The 23873-nt window shown below is 41.7% G+C and overlaps 2 protein-coding genes across 4 annotated transcripts in view; both read left to right on the top strand.

Moving 5' to 3' along the window:
* The window catches only part of mast1a (microtubule associated serine/threonine kinase 1a), a 61938-nt gene extending 50843 nt beyond the window's left edge, over nt 1-11095 (top strand). The window contains exons 15-27 of the mRNA XM_063884160.1: nt 199-331; nt 1341-1506; nt 1885-1986; nt 2374-2496; nt 2677-2786; nt 3968-4131; nt 5705-5949; nt 6197-6454; nt 6542-6774; nt 7372-7494; nt 7672-7808; nt 7970-8157; nt 8435-11095. Of these exons, the coding sequence (XP_063740230.1) occupies nt 199-331; nt 1341-1506; nt 1885-1986; nt 2374-2496; nt 2677-2786; nt 3968-4131; nt 5705-5949; nt 6197-6454; nt 6542-6774; nt 7372-7494; nt 7672-7808; nt 7970-8157; nt 8435-10155 (3703 nt within the window). The 3' untranslated portion in view covers nt 10156-11095. The remainder of the gene's footprint in view (nt 1-198; nt 332-1340; nt 1507-1884; nt 1987-2373; nt 2497-2676; nt 2787-3967; nt 4132-5704; nt 5950-6196; nt 6455-6541; nt 6775-7371; nt 7495-7671; nt 7809-7969; nt 8158-8434) is intronic.
* Nucleotides 11096-16466: 5371 nt separating this feature from the next.
* Nucleotides 16467-23358, top strand: atg4da (autophagy related 4D, cysteine peptidase a). Of its 3 annotated transcripts, none has more exons than XM_063884262.1 (11): nt 16467-16590; nt 17862-18120; nt 18356-18439; nt 18806-18979; nt 19511-19862; nt 19983-20047; nt 20209-20360; nt 20463-20541; nt 21014-21090; nt 21301-21420; nt 22022-23358. In XM_063884262.1, the coding sequence occupies exons 2-11, from the start codon at nt 17913-17915 to the stop codon at nt 22199-22201; spliced, it is 1491 nt and encodes a 496-aa protein (XP_063740332.1). In that variant the 5' UTR covers nt 16467-16590; nt 17862-17912; the 3' UTR covers nt 22202-23358. The 3 variants fall into 3 exon arrangements, with proteins under 3 accessions (XP_063740332.1, XP_063740331.1, XP_063740333.1); XM_063884261.1 differs by having other exon boundaries at nt 16473-16843; XM_063884263.1 differs by lacking the exon at nt 16467-16590 and adding an exon at nt 17535-17556.
* The last annotated feature ends 515 nt before the right edge of the window (nt 23359-23873 follow it).

Genomic DNA, 23873 nt, shown 5'->3' with positions numbered 1-23873 from the left:
TTCTCTGTGTATCCATCTGTGACACGCCAGTCTCCTGTGTCCTTACCTCCACTCAAGCACTGTCCCTGGCGTATTATGCAAGACCTGCTGACGAAAACAATGAATGACAACCTGTGACCATGACCACACACTCCATTATATATAGTTTTTATTGCAATGAACTAGAATTGAATGCCTGTTTTTCAATGTTCCAAATAGTCTACTGATCACCTCCATGGGACACATCAAGCTTACAGACTTCGGCTTGTCGAAGATGGGTCTAATGAGCCTCACCACCAACCTGTACGAGGGACACATTGAAAAGGATGCCAGAGAGTTCCTGGATAAGCAGGTACAGCACATGTCACCTAGTATCAGCCTGTCCTATAGGTAATACAGATACTTTATCACCATATTATAGTGGAAGCGGGATGCAGGCAGATATATAATTAGCAACCGTTTGAATGAGGTGTGTGACGGGATTAGGTGGATGAACATGCGCCTGCCATTCACAGCATCCTTTATTCTTCTCCAGCCATGTGAATCAACCTGCCAAGTCATCTGGCAAACTCCATCATCTCCTAAAAAAGACATTGCATTAAAATCAATGCATCCTGTGTAGTCTGAATTACTGAACCATTATTGATCCCCATCTCCATAATAATCCTGTTTTAGCAATTATAGTTATTGTTTATTCTCTGAATGAAGCTGATCATAATCAGTCAGCTCTTCTGGGTGGAAGCAGCATCTGTTTGTCTTCCAGTAATCAACTCACATCTATGGATGAATGGGACCAGGGCTTTCTGTTTTTCATGATTTTCTGATTAGGAAAGTGTTTCTAATTGACTAAATGATGATGTCTTTGTTGGGTAAAACAGCAGGTAAACACTGTGGTTAATTGGAAAAATGCTTTTCATATGATTTGTATAAACTCACATTTCCTCTTAAGAGTGAGTTTTATTATAAGTAAATTATTTCCTCATAATTATGTTTTTAAAATGTTTTCGATGAGAGAGAATATGAAGACACATTTCTTTCTACAAATGGTTTAACCTGCTAAATAAGCTTTGGGGAATCAAGCTGTATGAGAGACAACTTTGACACAATCTTGCGATGGGATCACACCAGCCGCCAAATGGCCCCTTGCTATTTATTTTAACAAGCAGCATATTTTATATATCTGCAGTGGACCTTTAAAGAGCATTTGCAGAAAATGGGAGATGATGAATGCACTGTAAATGGGATTACATCACATTAAAGTTTTCAAGTTTCTTCGACCATTTTTTTTACTCTTTCTTTCTTCACTCTTCTCTTGTCTTCCTCTGTCTTCGCATTGCTTGCACCTTTTCTTCCTCACTCAGGTGTGTGGTACTCCCGAGTACATCGCTCCAGAAGTGATTCTCCGTCAGGGCTACGGGAAGCCGGTGGATTGGTGGGCTATGGGCATCATCCTCTATGAGTTCCTTGTGGGCTGTGTGCCTTTCTTTGGAGACACTCCTGAGGAGCTGTTTGGACAGGTCATCACGGGTAAGAGGACAATGTTAAACTTACAGTATTTTATTTGAGATGACACTCTCAAATTGCTCATTTTTAGCAATCGAAAAGCAAAACACGAAGGAAGTCCAGTATGCTTGAAATGAACTGGGTTTCTTGGCTGTCTTTTGTTATAGAAAGTGGGTCATAGGAAATCCAATGTGTGTGTCACTATTCTTATTTAAAACCATGAAGCCTTTCCATTTTGAATATTCCTACAGATAATAGAATAGCTTTCTATCAGTTTCTCCATCGGTGTGATGCAGTTATGTAGAACTCGTTTCCAATAGCTCGGATTATCCCATGAATTATAAAATGAAAATGTCTTTCTTGCTTCTCACTCTGACCTTTTTTTGACGATGTCTCTGTTAGATGATATAGTTTGGCCTAACGGGGATGAAGCCTTGCCTGCAGATGCCCAGGACCTCATCTCTGCCCTGTTGCAGACCAACCCTCTTCTGAGGTTGGGTACAGGTACTAACTTTTCTATTCACTTGATGTCAAAGATTTGATCTGCAACCGCTTTGGGTTGGTTTTAGGAATGCATGGTTCCATTAATTTAGAAATATCCAAAGAAAAATTCAAGTATTAAAACATGATTTTACCCAGCACTCAAACAAATACAACTTCCATTCATTCTCCTGTTTTGTATTATTTGAATGCAAAAGAGTTTCCCCCCCTTATGTCTGGCTCTAATACTCTTTTGTAGTTTTGCTGTCCTCTGGGTTATGTCTCTTAAGCACATACGTCTCTTTTTTTTCTGGTTTTGTGACTATGAGTCCTATTTAACATAGCTTGAGGCAGCTTTAAATATTCCTTCCATCCATACAATGTTTTGAGTTGTGTTGTGTGTGCCACCAGGTGGAGCGTTTGAGGTGAAGCAGCACGGGTTCTTCACAGAGCTGGACTGGAACAGCCTGCTGAGACAGAAAGCGGAGTTCATCCCTCACCTGGAGTCAGAGGAGGACACTAGCTACTTTGATAGTAGGTTCCCCTGGATTTATGTGTCTGTGCAGCAGTTACATCAATATTAGCTCTATGGGGTGTACAATCATTTTCTGACACTGTTCCAGTTAGAAAAGCACTTTTCATGTTAAACTGACAGCTTATATAATTCAGCTCCCGTCTCTCCCTCTCTCTCTCTCTCCCTCTCTCCCCTGCCAGCGCGCTCAGATCGGTATCATCACATCAATACGTACGACGAGGATGACACCAATGACGATGAGCCTGTGGAGATCAGACAGTTCTCTTCCTGTTCTCCTCGCTTCAGCAAGGTTTGACTTTGTCTTCCCTTTCATCTCTCTCTTACTCAGTTTTGCTGTTTCATCTTTTTTTATTTTATTACTGGACACTGGAGATTAGTTGACAGGTTGATATGAGGAAGTATCTCTAGGCCTTGTCTCTACGATGTGTATCGTGTGTTAAATGACATCTTTTATCCTTTTCCCTACCTACTGTTTCCATGGCCATATCTCTGTTAATTATGGTCTGTTACTCTCTCTCCCTCTCCCTCTCTCAGTGTGCCAGCATTTTCTTCTTGTCACACTTTCCCTCTCGGGTGGGATTTTCTCACCTCATGCCTTCTATTTTTCTTCTTTTGACTCCCTCCCACTACCAACATCCCTGCCTTTCTCACTTGCTTTCTTCACCTGGTCCACACTCTGTTGTTTCACCCGTGAGGTCGTGAAGGAGCTCTTCAGAAAACTGAAAGCGCCTCATAGAGGGGCTCAATTTCGATACAATTTTAGATGTATTTTAATTTACGGTCAAGGGCTGTTGAGTGTCCTCGCTTAAAGCAAAGCATGGGAACAAATACCTCGGCTGGATACACTTAGATGATGAGGTGTTCAGCTAACAACACAAGTATTTCATTCATTATAATTTAATAACCTGGAGCTGCAAGGATAATGGTAGAAAATTAACCATTTTATAAGCAAAAAGCACCCGGAGTCACAGATTTCTGCTCCTCAAGTTTACAAAAGCCTTTATACAACTGCTGTTTTATGTTTTTCATGCTAAATTACTGGCACCTATGCACTTATCACTTTAATAACTTTTATAATTTTGTCTTTCTGTGAATGTCCTCACCTTTCTGTCTAATTGCTGTTGTATCATTATCAGGTTGCTCTTGAGAATGAGCCCCATGTCTCAATGAGATTACCTGCATAAATAAAGGTTAAAAAATAAATAAAATACCTCGCAAAATGAATTTATTCTTTTCAAAACTCAACTGAAGAAAAGTTTCCAATCAGTAATGCTTAACAACAATAGCACTATATTTTTTAGGCAAATATCAGCCTGAAACATACTGTAGAACATAATAACAAATACAGTAAATATGAATAATTTCAGCAAAACAATAATAAAGCTGAAACCCGGACTCAGCAGCTACATTTTCCCAAAGCTGTTAATAACACCTAACAGATCAAATGATGATTGGTCTGTGTCCCTGCAGGTGTACAGCAGCATGGAGCATCTGTCTCAGCTGGAGCAGAAAGCTACGACCTCTGTGTCCCGGCGGGAGCACAAGGGCCCACGGGAGGACAAGGTGACCAAGAGAGAGAGCCTGGGCAGCTTCAGCATGAGAGACAAGAGCTGGAGGACCGGGTCCCCTGAGATGTGAGTGGAGATCATTATTGAATGAGGGCATGTATGTCCATGAGGTGGGGTGTTCTGTATAATAAAGGGACAGTTCACCACAAACTCGATCAAGAATTGAAGATACTGACAGTAAAGATGTCTGCCTTCTCTTCAATACACAAAGCATCAGATTGTACTCGCCTTGTGGTGCTCAAAGCCCAAAACATTGATTTGAAAAACTTCTCCTGAAATCCTGACCTGATTGCTAAAGATAGTCCACACATTTTGTTGTGAGCAGTTCTGTGTAGGAGCAATTTCCCTCTACTATATCAACGTGCAGAAGACAGTTGGCATTTACTAGATAATGAAGCTTTAAGATAAGACTGAGTTTGTTCAGAAGGTAGTTTCCAGACTTTTCTTTTCTCTCTTGCTGTCACATATCCAAGTGTGCCGGAATAACTTTGCTTTCTATCTCTCTGACACCAATTTTGACACTTGTATAAAAAGATCTTTGTGCGAGAGCTCACACTCAACAACAGGCATCAGATCCCACCTCTACAAACTTTGGAAACTAGTTTGGTGAAATTGGGTGGTTTATATGACTCACAGAAACACAATATGCCTCTCACTTTTTCAAATTGGTTGATAAATATGCTAGCTGGTTTTCTCAAACAAATCCAGTGCCTATTTTAACAACAATAAAAAATGCAAAGGGAGAATAACTATTGAATACAGGTGGTTAAATGATACTGTATTTGTACCCTATAGTGAAATGAACTTAAAAACAATTATTTGTCTTCTGTTGTAGTAAAAATCTGTCCGACTCTGAAAAGTGTCTGTTGCTTTGCGTGTTGTGTCTTGGAGCAGCTAACAAAAAATACGATCTGCTGAGTCCAGGCCACGCCACATTTCTGATTGAGAGCATAGAGGCAGAAAGAGATTCCTATTACTTTTCATAATTCCAATTCACCTCAATTCTTTGGAAGCATACGCCCGGACTACAATCACCTTGCTTTCATATGTAAAATAAAGTCATTCATGCATACACTCTGAATTCATAATAGTAAGAAAATGTGATACACTGAAGGCGGCTCATCATTGTTTACCTTACATATTGGATTTTCACTCTCCCATATCATGTACAAATTATTAGTATCTCTAGGCTATGATTGCTTTTTTGCTACAGCTCATTACATTCATTTATTGCTTTAATTAAATGTGTTAACTAACAAAAGTATTTTTACATTCAGTGTTACTCACTCATGTCGGCAACCGACAATTACTTTCAAAATTAATTTATCTGAACATTATTTGCCTAGAGTCAGGACATAGTGACCAATGTCCTACCAGTTTACTCATCTATATGCTTTGATTTGTCAGATATCCCAAGATATTAAGTTTCATATGATATTACACAGAGGAATGAAGGAAACATCTATGCTAACATCTATAAATGTTAGCATGCTACGTGATTCAGTATGTTAGCATGCTGACATTAGCATTAACCTGAAAAACACCACTGTGTATAAGTACAGTCTTACTGAGCTGCTGTCATGGCTGGAGAACATCATTGCATCTTCTCATACGTCTGTGTTTCTGTCTTCTCTTGCAGGAAGCGCCTGTCTTGTTCAGAGTCTCTCTACATGGATGGGGATGCCAGCCCCCCTCTTGGTGCTCGCCGGCGCTTCTCAGCACTGATGGATACACATCGTTTTGCCTCGCCTCTAGACGGTGAGCCTGACTTCCTGTCCCGCCAGGCGCCCATCAGGGTCCGTGGAACCTCCCTGGATGGGACGAGTGTCCCCTCCCCGAGCCTCCTTGAGCAGAGGAACAGTCTGAAGGAGATCAACGGAGCAGGTGTGTGTGCAGGGGGAAGTATCAGAGGTAGTGAAAGGTTATGTCAGAGAGAAAATGAGCAAGAGAATAAATGGAAAAAATAAAGCAGCAAAATCAATGGGGGGGGCATAAGAGTGGAGGATGTGAAAAAGCCTCCTGTAATGCCTTCTGACTCAGCTGGGCAAATCATAGCATTACTGTTTTCACCTCTGAATGCTACTTTAATCTTAAATTGCTATGATTACTACCTGACTCTACATCCTTGCAGACAAATCCCCTCGACATGGAGAGACTCCAGGAGTCACCACGGCTATAGCCACATTGTCCTCAAGTCCTGCAGCAGCCGGTCGTGATGTGATGACACCTCTGTATGACCCTCTGGGGCCCAGGGCCACCAATGACCTGGTCCTCCGCAGGGCGCGCCATCAGCATTTGTCTGGTGAGGGAGAGAAGCGCAACTCCAGGGCGGGAAACAAGGTCATAAAGTCAGCTTCTGCCACAGCCTTGTCCGTCATCATACCTTCAGGTGAGTGGTAAATTGGGAAAGGTTAAAATAAAATCCTAATCGAAATAGTTTTTGGAAATACTAACACATTATGTAATTTATCTCCAGTGGAGCAGCATGGCGGCTTCTCTCCGCTGGCCAGCCCCATGTCTCCCCACTCCTTCTCCTCCAACCCCTCGTCCCGGGACTCCTCACCCAGCAGAGACTTCAGCCCGGCAGTCAGCGTACTGCGCTCTCCCATCACCATCCATCGCTCTGGAAAGAAGTACGGCTTCACTCTCAGGGCCATCAGGGTCTACATTGGAGACAGTGACATCTACAGCGTTCATCATATTGTTTGGGTAAGAATCTTGAAGTAGTTGTACTATAGCTAGAGTTAAGTTCTTCAGTAGCATCTAAATCTGATGAAATCATTTCAGTTTTGCTTAAAATTTCTCCAATTAAATATTTAGTTAGCCCATAAAAGAGAACTTGTAGTTATTCTTAACTTTGTGATAAATTATTCATAAACAAATAATACCATGTTCATTGATTTAACTGATTGTAAACAGTTAAGTCCTTATTTAACTTGCTTGGAGCTTTAGCGTGCTTGAAAATGCCCTAAAGACAGGAGCGGCATTGGAGCTGTGCCAATTTAATTAAGGCTCTTTACGACACAGTGTGCGTTGATGCTTTCTCATCTTGCTGCAGTTGTTGCTTACATTTTTCAAATAAAGTAGACGTATTTTAAAAAATGAAAACGAATGAACGCTTTCCTCTAATTTGACACAAACATACATAGAACATCTGAACTGAAAAAGTTCAAGATTATTTTAGGTCTCAATTTTGTGTCAAGACTCAAAGTCTTTTAAATACTGTCTCAGATCCACGTCCTGCACTCTGACTGTTTGCATGTAAATCATTTTGACCTGTTGTAAATGTTTTGTGTGACTTGGCAGCATGTGGAAGAGGGCGGCCCTGCACAGGAAGCTGGCCTGTGTGCCGGTGACCTCATCACACATGTCAACGGGGAGCCTGTCCACGGTCTAGTCCACACTGAAGTGGTGGAGCTCATCCTCAAGGTAGGCACCATATTCTTTGCCAGTTTGTATATGTTGTATAATGATATTAATATTTCTCTGTATTCGTTCTTTGTTTTAGATTTCAAGAAAAGGGTATTCTTGTAACTCTAAGTTGAGTGGCTCTTTAGTCATTCCAACTCAATGTAGAATATAATTCATTGTAATTTATCTGTTTAGAGTGGAAACAAGGTGACGGTGACGACCACTCCTTTTGAGAACACCTCCATTAAAGTGGGGCCAGCTCGCAAGGCCAGCTACAAGTGTAAGATGGCTCGACGCAACAAGAGGACCATGGGCAAGGACGGCCAGGAGAGGTACCTGATTTAGGTTGTAACTGGATAAAAACACAACATGCAAAAACTGCATTGCAAAGCCCCCTGGATAAAACGAAAAGGTCAAATGTATTAACATAAATGATATGATGTCAATCCCACTTAAAATCTTTGTTTCTCTTTTTTGTCTGTCCGTCCTGCAGTAAGAAGCGTAACTCCTTGTTCCGTAAGATCACAAAGCAGTCCAATCTGCTGCACACCAGCCGCAGCCTCTCCTCCTTGAATCGCTCCCTGTCCTCCAGTGAGAGTCTTCCTGGCTCTCCAACTCACAGCTTGTCTGCCCGGTCCCCGACACAGGGCTACCGCTCCACCCCTGAGTCTTCATACCTGGGTAAGACACTGGAAATAAACAATGCACATACAAGAGTTCAAAAAGATAAATTAACTCAGATCAATTAGAAATATTAAATTGAATACTGCAAAGAAAACAAGACATCATTGAAAAAATTGGGAGTTATCCAAAAATAAACCCTTCTGAAACACATCGTAGGGAAAGGAAAGTGAGATTATAAAGCTGAAAATCATGTTACTTTTAAACTAGCAGTGGGTCTTTTCCTCTGGGATTCTTTTATATTTACTGATCTTTTCTGCTCTCTGTGTTCTCGTAGGTGCCTCCTCCCAGAGCAGCTCTCCTGCCTCGAGCACCCCAAACTCCCCCGCTCCCTCTCAGCACATGAGGCCCAGCTCCCTGCACGGCCTCTCCCCTAAACTCCACCGGCAGTATCGCTCTGCCCGTTGTAAGTCTGCAGGTAACATCCCCCTGTCCCCTCTCGCTCATACTCCATCTCCTACCCAGTCTTCTCCTCCACCGTTGCCTGGCCACACGGTTGGGAGCTCCAACACCACCCAGTCCTTTCCTGTGAAGCTCCACTCCTCGCCACCAGTGGTTCGTCCAAGGCCCAAGAGTGCTGAACCCCCTCGATCACCTCTTCTCAAACGGGTGCAGTCAGCAGAGAAGCTGGGCTCGCCTCTGACCCAGTCCAGCTCTACAGGGGGGCTGGGGGGTCCGCTGAGGAAGCACAGCCTGGAGGTGCAGCACTCTGAGTACCGTAAGGATGCCTTCCTCTGTGAGCTTGGCCTCCAGAGCCTGCTGGAGACAGAGGGGGAAAATTTGCCTCCTCGTCCTCCACCCCTGCCTTCATCCTCTACAAGTCCAGAGACCGGTGTCCTGAAGCCTGTGAGGAGACTAGGGAGACAGGAGTCACCGCTCAGCAGGGAAACACTGCTGGCTGGGAGGGATAGGGAAGAGAGGGAGAGAGGAAGAGAAAGGGAAAGGGAGAAAGACAGGGAGACTGATACCGGGACAGTCCTTGAGAGATTGGGTCGGCTTGGAGGAACATCATCCCAGTCACCGTTAACAAGAAAACCTCACACAAGCGATCTGTCATTTAGCCCGCAGGCAGGCCAGAGCTCCAGACTAAATGCAGAAACCACAAAAACTACAACTTCCAGCACTCCTACCAAAACAACAGGAAGTTTAAGTGGTTATAAGGGACCTGAAAAGATTCCGTCAGACTTGAATTCAAAACAGCAAGACCACCAGGCATCCAAAAGTTTCTCATCTTACAGTAAAGATCCCCAGGAGCAGCTATGGGGCAGAACTGAACCAAAGCAGGAAGGAGATAACAGAAGCAGGCCTGGTCCGCTTAGTTCTGCCTTCAATAAGAGCTCTGCTTCGACTCCAGATAAATCAATCTCCTTTAACACAGTGAAAGCAGGCCCTCTCAGCATGAACAAAACCTTTAAACAATCAGGTATGGGAGACAGCCTGAGAAAGACTGGAGCAGAGAGCATTGACTCAAGGACTCCAGACTTCAGCTCCAAAAGCCCCAAACTCCCAGCTCGCGTTCTCGCTCCAGTCGTCCCCCCACATGCGCAGCCGCTCTCGCTGGGCAAAGTGAGGCAGGGACTTGGGCCTGTCAACTGCTACAGGGGGACCCTAGACTGGGAGGACAAATGTCGTCTGGAGGTGGTGGAGGAGCATTCGCCTTCCCCCTCTCCTTCCCCGACTTCTGTCGCTCCCTCCCTCTGCGGACCTTCCCTCTGTAAGTCCCGGCCTGTCTCCCCCGGTGAAAAGACAAGCTTCGTCAGCCAGCTGACCACTGTGGCCAAAAACGTCCTGGGGCCAATTAAGCTTGGCTCCCAGGAATCGTCGAAGGGCAAAGACCTGCAGAGTAAGGCAGCAGAGGAGAGGCAGGGAGGCTCAGCAGGAAAGTCTGACACTACGGCTGGAGGTCGAGTGGCTGTTGGGGCTGCAGTGGTGACCCGGGGTCCAGCTGGTTCACCACTAGAGAGGGCTGCAACAGGTAGCAGCCAGTCCAAAATGTGACCACATGCATTTTTTAATAAAATTAATTAAAAAATGCCTTTTTTTTTGGAAGAACAATGTAATAGAAGTCAATCACTTAAAAACAATGTACATTCCAGTGTCAGAGTATATAAAATGTTATTTATTGATTCCAATCATTGACTGATTCTAACTTAAAACCAGGAGAAAAAGAATCTACTGTTAAGGTCGTTATCTGTTGATTTTCTATTTTAAAGTATTAATAAGAAGACTCTTAATGTAATGTGGAACACTTTATCAGATGTATATGTGTGTGGGGTATATGTGAATGCATGTCCTATGGTATGTACTGTACATCTATTAAAGGTACAAGAAGGTCAAAAAGTGCTTTACCGATCAAAACATGCTGAAAACTGTGAATACCAAATCCAGTCACTCTACTGTATGTGTGTCTTTCAAGCTGCCCTTTTTCAATATACTGCTTTTCAAATAGGACAACGATGAACTGCATCACAGTCAAATTGTAATTTTGCATCAAGCAACGAAAAGACACAAAGCCTCAGTTTGGCTACAGTGGGGTAAGCAGGCAACTACATGATAAAGCTCGTTTCTTCTTCATCCAGCTGTTTACTCAGTTACTGTGCACGGTCAGACAAATCCAGAGCCGGCCCACTGTCACTGGATGTCACGTCAAGCACTGTCTAGCTCTGTCTTTCGCGTGGGATTGTGTATTTGTGTGTGTGTGTGTGTGTGTGTGTGTGTGTGTGTGTGTGTGTGTGTGTGTGTGTGTGTGTGTGTGTGTGTGTGTGTGTGTGTGTGTGTGTGTGTGTGTGTGAAGCCACCTTGGGTCTATTTCTGGTGGTTCTTGGAGGCTGTGTCCTTCTGCAGAGGAAAGCGTGTTTGACAGAGCTCAGGCTCAGTGCTTATCTCCCCTTTGCAGGAGGGCTACCACAGCTCTTTTCTCCCCATGCCTCTGACTGCAGCCGACACACACACACACACACACACACACACACACACACACACACACACACACACACACACACACACATTGCCACAGGAGGCAGCAGTGTCAGCAGCTAATTTTCATGCATTTAAACCCTTGGTCCATGAATTGGGACGTGAGGATGCGCGCGAGTGAGTGACTTAAGAGTGTTTGAGATTGTGTATCTTCTTAAGCGAACACAGCGCCCATCATAACCGAAAGAAAACTGGCACCAGATCCATCCTGTAAACAGTTACATGCTTTAAGGCTACTTTATTTACAAATCATGCAGGCATAGTGATAACTTATGTAGATATATTAAAAAGGATTACAAGCACATATTCAGTAGATCCATGTGTTGTTTTGAGCCAAAACAGGAAAATCAGGCAGTCGTGGATGTAGCATACTGTATTGTGTTTGTTAAAGGGCTCTTTAGCTAAGGTAGGGGTAGTGGATATGGGCATGGTACTGTATTACCAAACAAGTTTATCTGCAGTATAATCACAATGACTGTATCGTGTTAGGTAGTCAAGATTGATTCATGTAACGCTCACATTGTAACATACCAACAAAGATTTATGAATCAACAATCTCAGCTAGGGGGCTGAGAAGTATAAAATGTTTTCCTGAAAAACAAGTTGTGCTCTTCTCCCACTGTCGTATTCATATCCTTACTAATTCATTCTCAGTAACTATCCATTGTACATAATCTTATGCAAATCAATTACAGGTGTGGTGACGACCGCTGTCACTTCACTGTTAATAGCTGATTAACTGAAGAAAGTAAATGTGTCAAAAAATTAAATCCATCTCTCATTTGATAATTTACTCCCTGACAGTTATTTAATAAAACAACTTTGATTATTCTAAGGTTTACACATGTAAACTGATTCAACCAACAACATCAACTTCTCACAGAGGCAGAAGCTCATTGACTGGGATTTGTTTTTAAAGTCCAAAAGGGAAAAGTCGAACATTTGTTCTCCATCTGTTTTGCTGTACTGGGAGCAGTTGTTCATCATGTTGGTTTTTATCTGTTGGAAAAACTGAAACTAAGAGCTACATGTGGCCAATAGCTATTCTATAAGTGGGAAATCAATTTGGTTGGTCTTTTTACATTTCTAGTTTTTATTTGAAAGAAGGCTGTTAGCAATTTATTTATTCTTTAATCGAACAATGTTTGAGGTGTACTAATCTTTCAGTCCCATGCAATAACCATTTTTTTATGTGGCATTGTAAACTACTGCCCTCCAGTGGTTCAAAAATATCAACTATTAAACATGTTTCCATAAAATGTTCTTTTTAGTAATCAAGCCAAGACCACCAAAAATACTTTTTTTATTAGCCATATGGTTACTGATTATGCATTTGTTTTTATGTCAAAATATCTGCTGTAATTATCAAATGGACACTTGAAACATGGATTTATTCCCTTTCTGTTGTTGTTTTCTTCTCATGACTGTTAACCGTATCTTCTGGAATAGGAATTAACATTTTTAATATAATATACTGTCTTATATATTCTACTAATAGGACGCAGTTCTTTTATATCTTGATGTTATAAATGAGTCATCAGGTCAGCTCTGATCACCTGATTTGAAATCTAACTGTAATGTAATCTCATACAGCTATTATGCCCTCTTTCAGGCCTTTTCCCAATCAATGCTTTTTTCCCAACTATGCTAGTGTTACATGTTTGAGATTGTTTTTTTCTTTTTGTGATTGACAGAGAGAGTAGTATATATGCACTTTATTTGGAAAGAAAATCTTCATTTGCTGGTATTGTTAGAAGAAAAAGAAAATATACTGTATACATATATGGATTCTACAAATGAACACAAAAGTCCTAGTATAAAAAACATTCCACATTTTCTGTTCACTGAAGTGTATTTATTTGTACCATGAGGCATTTTTGTTTGTGATAGATGTGATTCAAATGCAGACAACTGAAGTGCAGTATGTGGAATAAAATTCTGAGATTTGTTCCAAAACCCTTTTGTGACTATAATCTGTAGTGCAAATGCTGAACAACCAGTATATTATATTAAACAAACAATTTCTCACAAAAAAAAAACCTACACATCATAGCAAATTTAACCAATAAAATGTATTTTGTGGTTTCCTTTTAAGTTTATCTGTTGTTACTGTCCATTCTGGCGCAAACGTGTGGCTAACTAGAAGCTGGCAAGGTAAAACAAATTTGGAAAATGTTAAGTAGCTACTTTTATTACTGGTGTTTTTTTACAACTACTACTGAGTACATTAAGGCTACTGACATTAACTTCTTATTTGTTGTAGCATATATGGCTCGTTTAGTGTTAATAATTATCTCTAATTATTTACGTAGTATGACCAGCACCATAGGCATAGGGAGCATCCTCAATGTGGGTGGGACGGAAAATTTGACGGAGGTGTGGGGCTCCTCCTGGAAAAAACAGAGACGGAGTAGATATGGGTCAATAATCGAGCAAGCAAAACAAGCTACTCCCGAGCGAAAAACGTGCTTTTACACGCGCATAAAATTACCCTGGCCCGCACATTAAGTCCCCGCGAGCGGCAGGAGAGACAATGCTGTCAGCCTCACTCGCTCGGGTGAAAAGTTTCTGACACTTTGGGGCGGAGCCACTGGACTTTGATTGACAGCTGCCAGGAAGCCAGGAGTTCCCAGGTTGGATCCTTGCCTGAACTACCAATGCCGCTTTTCCACCAAATGGGCATTTACCCTAGTATTATTTTTACAAACTTGTACTTTACTTGAGTATTTATGCTATGCATTTGCTCCACTACTTTTGGAGGCAAGCAATGTATACTTTTTACTGCACCTCAAGGTTTCAAGGTTTCAAGGTTTTTATTTGTCATATGCACAGCAGATACAGCGTATATGTTGGCAATGAAAATCTTATGTCGCGTGCTCCTCCAACAACTCAACATACATGGTGCAAAAGATAAATAAAATAGTAAAAAAGAGAGAAGAATATTTACAATATCAACAATACAGATTTGAGGAGGTGAAATATATATATGTGGAATACATTGAGAGTATTTAAATACTTTACACTGTTGAATGAGGAGGTATGGACAGATGCATATATTATGTATAACAGATGTATATGGCAGATATGTATAATATATAGATATGTGTACTATAAACAGATATGTATAATATATAGATATGTGTACTATAAACAGATATGTATGGCAGATGTGTATAATATATATGTATGTGTGTACTATAAACAGATGTGAGTAGACATTCACACAGCTCAGGAGTTCAGTAGTCTTATAGCCTGTGGTATGAAACTGTCTCTGAGTCTGGTGGTCTTGGTCCGGATGCTGCGGTACCGTCTGCCAGACGGCAGCAGACAGAACAGATTGTTGCTGGGGTGATGGGGGTCCTTTAATATCCTACCGGCCTTCTTCCTACACCGCTGGGTGTAGAGGTCCTCCATGGATGGCAACTCCGTCCTGGTGATGTGCTGAGCAGTTTTCACCACCCTCTGTAGAGTCTTACGGTTGAGGGCGGTGCAACTGCCATACCAGGCGGTGATGCAGCCAGTCAGGATACTCTCGATGGTGCACCTGTAGAAGTTGCAGAGTATCCTGGAGTCCATGTTGAACTTCCGCAGCCTGCGGAGGAAGAAGAGCCGCTGTCGAGCCGTCTTGGATATGACCCTGGTGTGATGTGTCCATGTCAGGTCCTCACTGATGTTAACCCCGAGGAACCTGAAGCTGCTGACTCTCTCCACAGGAGTCCCGTCGATGGTGATGGGTGTGTGTGCTTCTCTCTGCCTCTTCCTGTAGTCCACAATCAGCTCCTTTGTTTTGCTGACGTTGAGATGGAGGTTGTTGTCCTGGCACCAAGATGTCAGGGCTCTGACCTCCTCTCTGTACGCCGTCTCGTCGCCGTCTGTGATCAGGCCGATGACGGTCGTGTCGTCAGCAAACTTGATGATGGTGTTGGAGCTGTGTGTGGCCACGCAGTCGTGCGTGAACAGGGAGTAGAGGAGAGGGCTGAGCACACAACCCTGAGGGGCTCCGGTGTTGAGGGTCAAGGTGGAGGATGTGATGTTCCCCATCCGCACTGCCTGGGATCTGCCCGTCAGGAAGCTCATGATCCAGTCACAGAGGGCGCTGTTGAGCCCAAGGTCCCTGAGCTTAATGATGAGCTTGGAGGGCACAATGGTGTTGAATGCTGAACTGTAGTCAATGAACAGCATTCTCACATAAGTGTTCCTCTGGTCCAGGTGGGAGAGGGCAGTGTGGAGGGTGAGGGAGATGGCATCATCCGTGGACCTGTTTGCTCTGTAGGCAAACTGCAGGGGGTCCAGTGAGTCAGGGAGGGAGGAGGTGATAAAAGTTTTGACTAACCGCTCAAAGCACTTCATGATGATGGAGGTGAGTGCAACTGGGCGGTAGTCATTGAGGCAGATGGGTTTTGTCTTTTTGGGGACAGGGACAATGATGGACTCTTTAAAGCATGTGGGGACTACAGACTGGAGCAGTGACCTATTGAAAATGTCTGTGAACACATCTGCCAGCTGAACTGCACACACCTTGAGAGCACGGCCAGGGATACCATCAGGTCCTGGAGCCCTGTGTGTGTTGATTCTTTTCAGAGATCTACACACATCTGCACTGGTTAAAACCAGTGAGCAGGGATCCTGGGCCTTTGGTGCCTCCACAGCCGGGGGCTTCTCAAAGCGTGCATAAAATGTGTTCAGTTCATCTGGGAGAGATGCAGACACTTCCTCAGCACCACTCGTTGTCCTTTTGTAGTCTGTTATTGTTTTTAGTCCAGACCACATATTTCTGGCGTTGGAGCCCTTGTAGTTCGACTCCACCTTGTCCCTGTATTGTCTTTCACCTACATGTATTTAACAGTTATAGTTACTTTCTACTTTGTACATATACAAATAAATTATGTGATCTGTAAATACCCTATATTTTTAAAATAAATCTAAAATTGACAATAAATGGAGAATAATATATTGCAAAAGAAAACCAAATACTTGTACTTTAAATATACGAAGTACATTTTACTGACGTAATACTTGTAATAATGGAGTATTTTAATACCATAGTTACATTATTGCATTACATTTCATTTGGCTGACGCTTTTATCCAAAGCGAGTTACAATAAGTAGTAATTCTACTTTATGATTCTACTCAAGTAAAGGACCTGAGTACTTTTCCACCACTGCTAATGGTTTAGATAATAAATAACACACTGCTAATAATTGATATATTGTATAAATTGAGTAAATAACAAACTGTTAATGTCCTTTATTCGCTTATTATCCATAAACTGTATTATCCAGTCAGCTTTCCCAACCAATGGCCATGAGGCAACAAAGCACAACAGGAAGTAAACGTCCTCTGCTCTGGCTGTCAAAAGGGGGTCGCTAAAGCGGTTGTCCGTCAGGGGAGCAAGCACCGCTATGTACTGGATTATTTTCACCATAAAGTGTACAATTTACCTTCTTAGTTGAATGTAAGAATGCTAAACATACTGACACCAGCTGTGTTTTGTTGAAAACTCAATATCATTGGTCTGTCCGGCTTGAATGCTCGGTAGCTAACGCCGGGGGCTAGCGTCAACAAAGCTAACCGTTAGCTTAGCTTTAGCAAGCTAGTACATTTAATTTATCTGTGAAGACTGCTGTCGTTGAGGAAGACTAATGACATCGCTGGAATGAGTCAAACTACTCCAAGGTTTCGAGCATCTTAACTGGCTTCTACAGCAGGTATATAGTTGTTAGCTAGTGAATCTTTAATTTAAGTGAATTAGCTGTGTTTAAATGAGGTGTAACATTAGGGCGTGAAGTAATGGTCATGGATGTCGAGTTAAAACAGGTTTTGTTTGTTATATTGCATTGACGTCCGGGACCAAACATGCATGGGAATAACTGTGAGGGCTAATCACAATAAAGTATGTTGCCTTGTAGTTAAGGGTCACCACGCTCACATGACAAGTGTAGTGTGTAATTGCATTAAGTGTTGAACATGGACTGTATGGTTTTTAATAGCTAGATCTGCCGTCTGCTACAGTCATATGACTTTCAAAGCCGCTGAAAAAACCCTTACATGCCTGTTGTCAAATGCTGATCACATGACTTTTCTTCACTTAATTGTCCCCTTTAGTGCAATCGGTTTCTACAAACCATGCTTCTGTTTCCTGTCGAAACTTATACTCATCAGTTTCAGGGCAGGGTGGAAAAGTCACGGGTGATTCCCTTTGTGTTGTGCATTGTGAAGTTTACTTTGACTACGTTGCAGTTTTTTCAATTTTTCAGGAAGTGATTCTTTTGTTTACAGACAGGTTGTAGTTCTGTTTCCCTTTTACAGATTATTATAACCACTTGGTTTGAGTTGGACATTTCATTTAATAGCCCTGAAAATGTAGTTTGACATCATATTCTTGACTAGTGTTTAACCTCCATACATTTTCTTCAATAAGGTAACATATATTTACAATATTCCTTAACTTGTAGATGACTAATCTACTTCAGAGAGCCTTGCAATTAAAATAAACTTTAACAGGGAAGGAACAACTTCAAATGTCAGGATCCCTCTTTGAGACATGCAGTAATTATTCTAAGCAGTAGACCGAAACCAACACAAATATTAGATGAAATATATTTGGTTTAAAAATGTACAAATGCATGTTATTGAGTAAATGTTGTTGGTTAAAGAGTGTTTGCCGTGAAGAATGTGAACACCTGTCAGCAGTCAATAATTAGCTCCTTCTCTTTCCCCCTTCAGTTCTATGTTGCAATGAGAAGCATCGGACGTGAGCTCTGAGTGCTCAGAGGCATGAATTCGGTTTCCCCCAGCGCAGTACAGTACGTGGGGGGAGTGATGCAGGATGAGCTGGTGGAGAGCCGGAGACAGCAGCCCCTCGATGGGCAGGGCAGCTTCGGTCTCAGGCCGGCAGAGCCCGCCAGAGAGGCTAACGGAGAGCCCGACGAGTTGGACAAACTGAAATCCAAACTGATGACAGCATGGAACAACGTCAAATATGGTTTGTACTTAGTCTTTGAGGAAGAGTGTGTAGGGGCTGCTCTATTGTTCTTTGTACTTCTGATTGAGATTTCTGTATGAATTTATTTGTTTATATACAGTGTATACGAGTAAATTAAGTCTTTTTAAATCCGTTTTTTATGGTAAACATGCTATAAAACAATATGACAGACTCATTCAATGCTTTCTATTTGCTATTGCACCAACTTCCTTTATACATGCTCCTCTTTCTGTAGGCTGGACTGTCAAATCTAAAACTTCATTCAACAAAATCTCGCCAGTCACCGTCCTGGGAAACTCCTATCTGCTCAACAGCGAAGGTAAGCTCTAAATGCACAAAGTATATTACAACCACGAGTTTGATATATTTCATATTAAAAAAGCCTAACAGTCTTCTCTAAAGAGAGACTCCAGATGTTGTTGTGATGTGTGTTTTGGTTAACTACAGCAGTGTAAACCCTTTTCCTTTTGAAAGGTAGCTGGGTTTAAATCAGAAAAACACAAAGCAGATGGAAAAAACACATAAAAAACTTCACTTTTATTACACAGATTTTTAAACAGATTTTCATGATTTTCCTAAATTTGAAATGGGCCTTCTTTAAATACAGACAAATCATTAAATGTTGTGTCAACACATTATAAAAGTTATTTATTTTTCTCTCGTGCTCCCCATCTTCCCCTCTCAGATGAGGTGGAGCGGTTTCGTCTTGCCTTTGTCTCCAGGATCTGGCTGACCTACAGGAGGGAGTTCCCTCAGCTTGATGGCTCCACCTTGACCACAGACTGTGGCTGGGGCTGCATGCTGCGCAGTGGGCAGATGCTGCTGGTACAGGGGCTATTGGTCCATTTGATGCCCAGAGGTTTGTTGCTCTCAGAGTTACAGACTATAAGACATTTTCTATTAAAGTGTAAGGCAAGTCAAGTCAAGTCAAGGCAAGTTTATTTATATAGCATCTTTCCAAAAAAAAAAGTGCTTTACAAAAATGAAAGACATTACGAGTCTTTAGAAATACTGCAGCAGAAACACATTATAAAATGGCATTTAAAAACATTATTTAAAAAGCATAATATACATGAATAAAAGGCCTATTACGACCTGAAAAGGGGTTGCTTATCTTTCAGTGAAACCAATAAAGGTTTCTCTCAGTAGTCTGACACCTGTCTCAGCAGAAAGTTTTATTTATTTCAGTTTATTTCATTGAAGAAATTGATTGTCTTTCTCAAGGCCTCCTGCACTTTGCTTTTCTCTTCTGCTCCATTTCATTCTGTCTTTTTATAAAATATTTACATTGTGCTAGTACATCCTTCAAAATATGTTTACTCTGATTATCAAAGCCTTCTTAGCCTGGCTTTACTTGGTTGCTGAGTAAAAGCCTCTTTGTGTTCTGTAGATTGGGCTTGGCCAGACGCTCAGCAGCTCACTGACGTAGACTTTGAGGTGTTCAGACCGCGTTCCCCAGTCCGGGCAGGAGGGGTCCCCATCCCCTCCTTTGGCTCTCCACGAGGATCCAACACACCTGAAAAGTCCCTGGCGAGTGATCAGGTAGCCAGGTGCAGCCAGAAGAAGAGGCCTGAGTATATAAGGGACAGTCAGGCAGAGACCATCCACTACAAGCTGGTCTCCTGGTTCGGGGATCAGCCCCCTGCACCTTTTGGGCTTCACCAGCTGGTGGAAATCGGTAAAAGTTCAGGGAAGAAGGCTGGAGACTGGTATGGCCCCTCTATCGTGGCACACATACTACGGTAAGGGCGTTGGAACAGGCATGTGTTTTTCACAACCAAGGATTTACTATTTTGCCAAAAGGATTGAAATAGCTGTCATGCATAAACATTGATTGGAGTTATGAATTTATTTATTTTCAGGAAAGCAGTAGCCAAAACTTCTGTGCTCCACAACCTGGCTGTATACGTGGCTCAGGATTGTACAGGTGAGATAAACAGACCAGATATATTTTGAACTTAATAATAACTCCTTATGAAGTTCCAGTAAAGAGTTATCAGTTTATTTATTGCAACATGTTTCCCTTTTGAAACATCTAAAATAAGTCTTCTTCATATTTTATTCTCATTATGAATATGTGCATTGCAGTGTACAAAGAGGATGTGGTGCATTTATGTGACCTGTCACCGAGCCAGACTCCGCCTGAACCGTCCAGGCAGGCCTGGAAGTCAGTCATCATACTGGTGCCTGTACGGCTTGGAGGGGAAGTCCTAAACCCGTCCTACATCGAATGTGTCAAGGTCTGAATATTCTGCTTTCACACCGTTGACTCCTCTGTGCTTACTGCAATAATATTGTTTAATATATATTGACCCATTTGAAACACCTGTCTCCTTTTACAGAACATCCTGAAACTGGATTGTTGTATTGGAATAATCGGAGGCAAACCGAAGCATTCACTTTACTTTGTTGGCTTCCAAGGTAAGGATTTTTTTTTTTTAAGAATAAAAGAAGGCAAGGGACTTAATAATAAAGTCCTTATTCAGATGCAAAGTCCAGGACCACAGAGGAGACAAACGTTTTAGAAAAATGTACCTCTAAAATAATCTGTACTTGTGATATTACATTGATAAGTAAAGAGAGTCCTGTGACATTTTGGCAAATCAATTCTCCGAATATCTGAAGCACATAGACATGACAAAGAGTGATGAAATATTATAATAAGAATAACGCTTTTATAAAACACCTTTCAAAAACAGAGTCACAAAGGGCTTTACAATAACTACTTTCACTACATTTAATTTATTTGGTGGAGTCCCACTTTGCTCTGTGGTGTATTTAATGCTTAAAAATAGCAGAGCCTGATCAAAAGACTGGCTCTTGGCAAGTGGTGAGCTTATACATTAATGCAGCGTTTTAATTCCACCTCTGGTGTATCCTCCCTGTCTGTTAGACGAGCAGCTGCTGTACCTGGACCCTCACTACTGCCAGCCTTTGGTGGACGTTTCACAAGTCAACTTCTCACTGGAGGTTGGTTGCATTGTCTTCATCTATTTATACATATACGTGACTATCTCTCTCACTCCAGTCTGTCTGGCTATTTATCAGATCAAATCAGACATGTGACTTTCATGGTCAATAGTGTTTTGACTGCGCAGACCATTAAAGATAACACATGTCCAGTCATGAACTTTCATCGACGGTTATTGATTGACCTCTGTCTCCTCCGTCACTGTCTAGTCGTTCCACTGTAGCTCTCCCAAGAAGATGCCCTTCAACCGCATGGATCCCAGCTGTACTGTCGGCTTTTATGCCAAGAACAAGAAGGACTTTGAGTCTCTATGTTCTGCTGTTAGTGAGGTGAGGTTCTACACCCTGCTGACAATACTCTAAATTTGAATGCATTTATTAAAAGAGGAGAACAGAAAAAATGAACTTTTCAGAATCTTTGGAATAAGCTTAATCCCTACCGTCTGATAGGAGCAGGTTGAATTGTCTTAATGCTCCGGAAATGTTCTTCAGTGCTTCCTCTTTATTTCCTTAACCAAGGATCAAAGCCATATAGGGTTCACAAAAGAGAGAGAGATCCACAACCAACCACAGAGGGATTTAAAACACAAAATGACATATAATAATAATACATTTTATTTTAGGCGCCTCTCATGACACTCAAGGACACATATGGAAAACACAATGTTGCTATACAACGTCTGGGTTGTAACAATGAGCGCCTGTCTTTTGGTTTGACTTGACTTGAACAATGTTCAATTTTCAGATTTGCCTTTTATTTATCTATTTAACTGAATATATTTGTATTCTGTGCTGGGGCAACTAAACTATTAAACTGGTTTCTAATTAAATTAATCATTGGTTACAGCGCAAATTACATTTTTGTAAGTCTACTGAGATATTCTGAAGCGTTTTAATCCATTTTGTTGACTTGAATATGTTGAATTCCCAGGCACTGTCATCATCAAAGGAGAAGTACCCCATTTTCACCTTCGTCGAGGGCAAAAGTCAGGATTTTGGACTTGAGGGCCACAGCAGCAATAACAGTGGACCTGCAGCCCACATTCTGCCCCCCGGCCAACTGGGCATGAGTAACAACAGAAGAAACAGTGATGAGTTTGTCTTCCTGTAGGCACAGAGCAAGATGCTCTCTCAGCTCTCACCAGCAGGGAGCAGACGAGGACATCTCACTTCCTCTCCAAGGGAAAAACGGGATAGTGTTGATGGTTCATCTGCTAGGTGGAAAGGACGCTTGGTCCAGAAGAAAAAAAAACAGTGTGGCTTCTGTCATCACATTTTGTGTGGATGGGTATTATAAGCTAACAGACACTAAAGGGTGCTGTCCGCAGCATTATTTCACTGGAAAAAGGCATGATTTCAAAACAGGTCATGGTTGGGAATGTTTCTAGTACTTGAAATATTTTTGAAACACTTTATCATACACCTAAAGTGAAGCATATATGACACAAATCAAGCGCTTTAAGGTACTCCAAAAACACTCAAGAACTGTTTTTGTCCTGGTCTAAACTGGACAGTAGGTTGATGTGGTCTCTACTACATGATATTTGATAAGCGCTCTGGTCAATCGGGGGTGGGGTTCTCGACTTGTATGATATATCATCTGCTGAACATCTCTTTATTTTGCATTCTTTAAGTGTATTTATCTAGTTTATGAACATGTGTTTACGTGTGAGAAAGTTTGAGGTTACTGTAGTTTATTTGTTTGTCTTTAATAAGTTAATGGGTTAGGGAGTTTATCATGTTGAGCGTAAAACATGATAGATGTTAATTCATGAAGAGCATTTTGAACAATGATTTAAAAAATCTTGTGTTATTTCTGCGCAAACATGACACAGATAACAAGGGTCTTTATCTCCAACACGCTTTCCACTCGATTATTGACCATTAAGAATATGAAACACTCCAAGAAATCTCCACTTAATTTCAAGATCTAAGGCTGGGGGTGATTTGAAATGATCCCTTTAGTTTTAGCGGTATGTGTATCTGTACATGGCAAACTGCTTTCATGAAGCCGAATTAAGGTTATCGGGACGCATTTGCAAATTCAAACCCAGAACAGCTGTCTTTTAATTATTTTTCAGCTTCTGATCAGTTATTCAGCCAATAAGGTCGACCGAAGCTGAATAGATAATTAACCTTCCAGGTTTTGTTATGTCTGTTGTGTTTAGATTGTCTGTTTTTTAAGGGAAGGCTACTGCTACAAGTTGCACTACTGTTACTATTTGGTTTGTTGTCCAGATTAAACTTCAAACACTGGAGTCACATTTACTTGTATCTTATATTCTTTTTTTTTTAAAGTTGTTTTTTAATCAGATAGGAGAGTGACAGGAAAGTGGGAGAGAGAGTCGGGGTGGGATCTGGAAAGGACCACGGGTCGGGAATCGAACCCGGGTCGCCGGTTTACGGTGCAGGTGCCCCAGCCAGTTGCGCCACGGCCAAGGCCATTGTATCTATAAGCAATTTTTTAGATATTTTGGAGATGAAAGATGTCTGTTTCATTGAACCTGATCACTGCAGAGAACACACATGTTGTTTATGGTACCCACAATGCAATGTTTGTCTTCAAAGTGTTAATTTGTCAGAGAAGTTAGTGTTTTTATGTATCAGATTATACTGGAAACCAGTCTCCATTCAGCTTTTGAAGCTGACCTGTCATGTTGTCACAGGATTTTTTCACTTTTAGGATTTTTACATTTACACATTTATTACGGATGGCTAGGATGAATCTCTTCTCATTGTATTCCCATTTATTTGTATGTATATATATATATATATACAAAATA

This window comes from Eleginops maclovinus, chromosome 5 (genome assembly GCF_036324505.1).
Source record: "Eleginops maclovinus isolate JMC-PN-2008 ecotype Puerto Natales chromosome 5, JC_Emac_rtc_rv5, whole genome shotgun sequence".
Classification (NCBI taxonomy): domain Eukaryota; kingdom Metazoa; phylum Chordata; class Actinopteri; order Perciformes; family Eleginopidae; genus Eleginops; species Eleginops maclovinus.
The sequence above is the reverse complement of the archived record's forward strand: the minus strand, read 5'-3'. Positions and strand labels throughout refer to the sequence as shown.

Excerpts from the sequence above, each read along its gene's own strand:
- atg4da (XM_063884262.1), top strand. The coding sequence starts at position 17,913 with ATGAATTCGGTTTCCCCCAGCGCAGTACAGTACGTGGGGGGAGTGATG. Across the intron at positions 19,863-19,982 it reads ATCGTGGCACACATACTACG|GAAAGCAGTAGCCAAAACTT; the intron begins GTAAGGGCGTTG and ends ATTTATTTTCAG. Across the intron at positions 21,421-22,021 it reads TATGTTCTGCTGTTAGTGAG|GCACTGTCATCATCAAAGGA; the intron begins GTGAGGTTCTAC and ends TTGAATTCCCAG.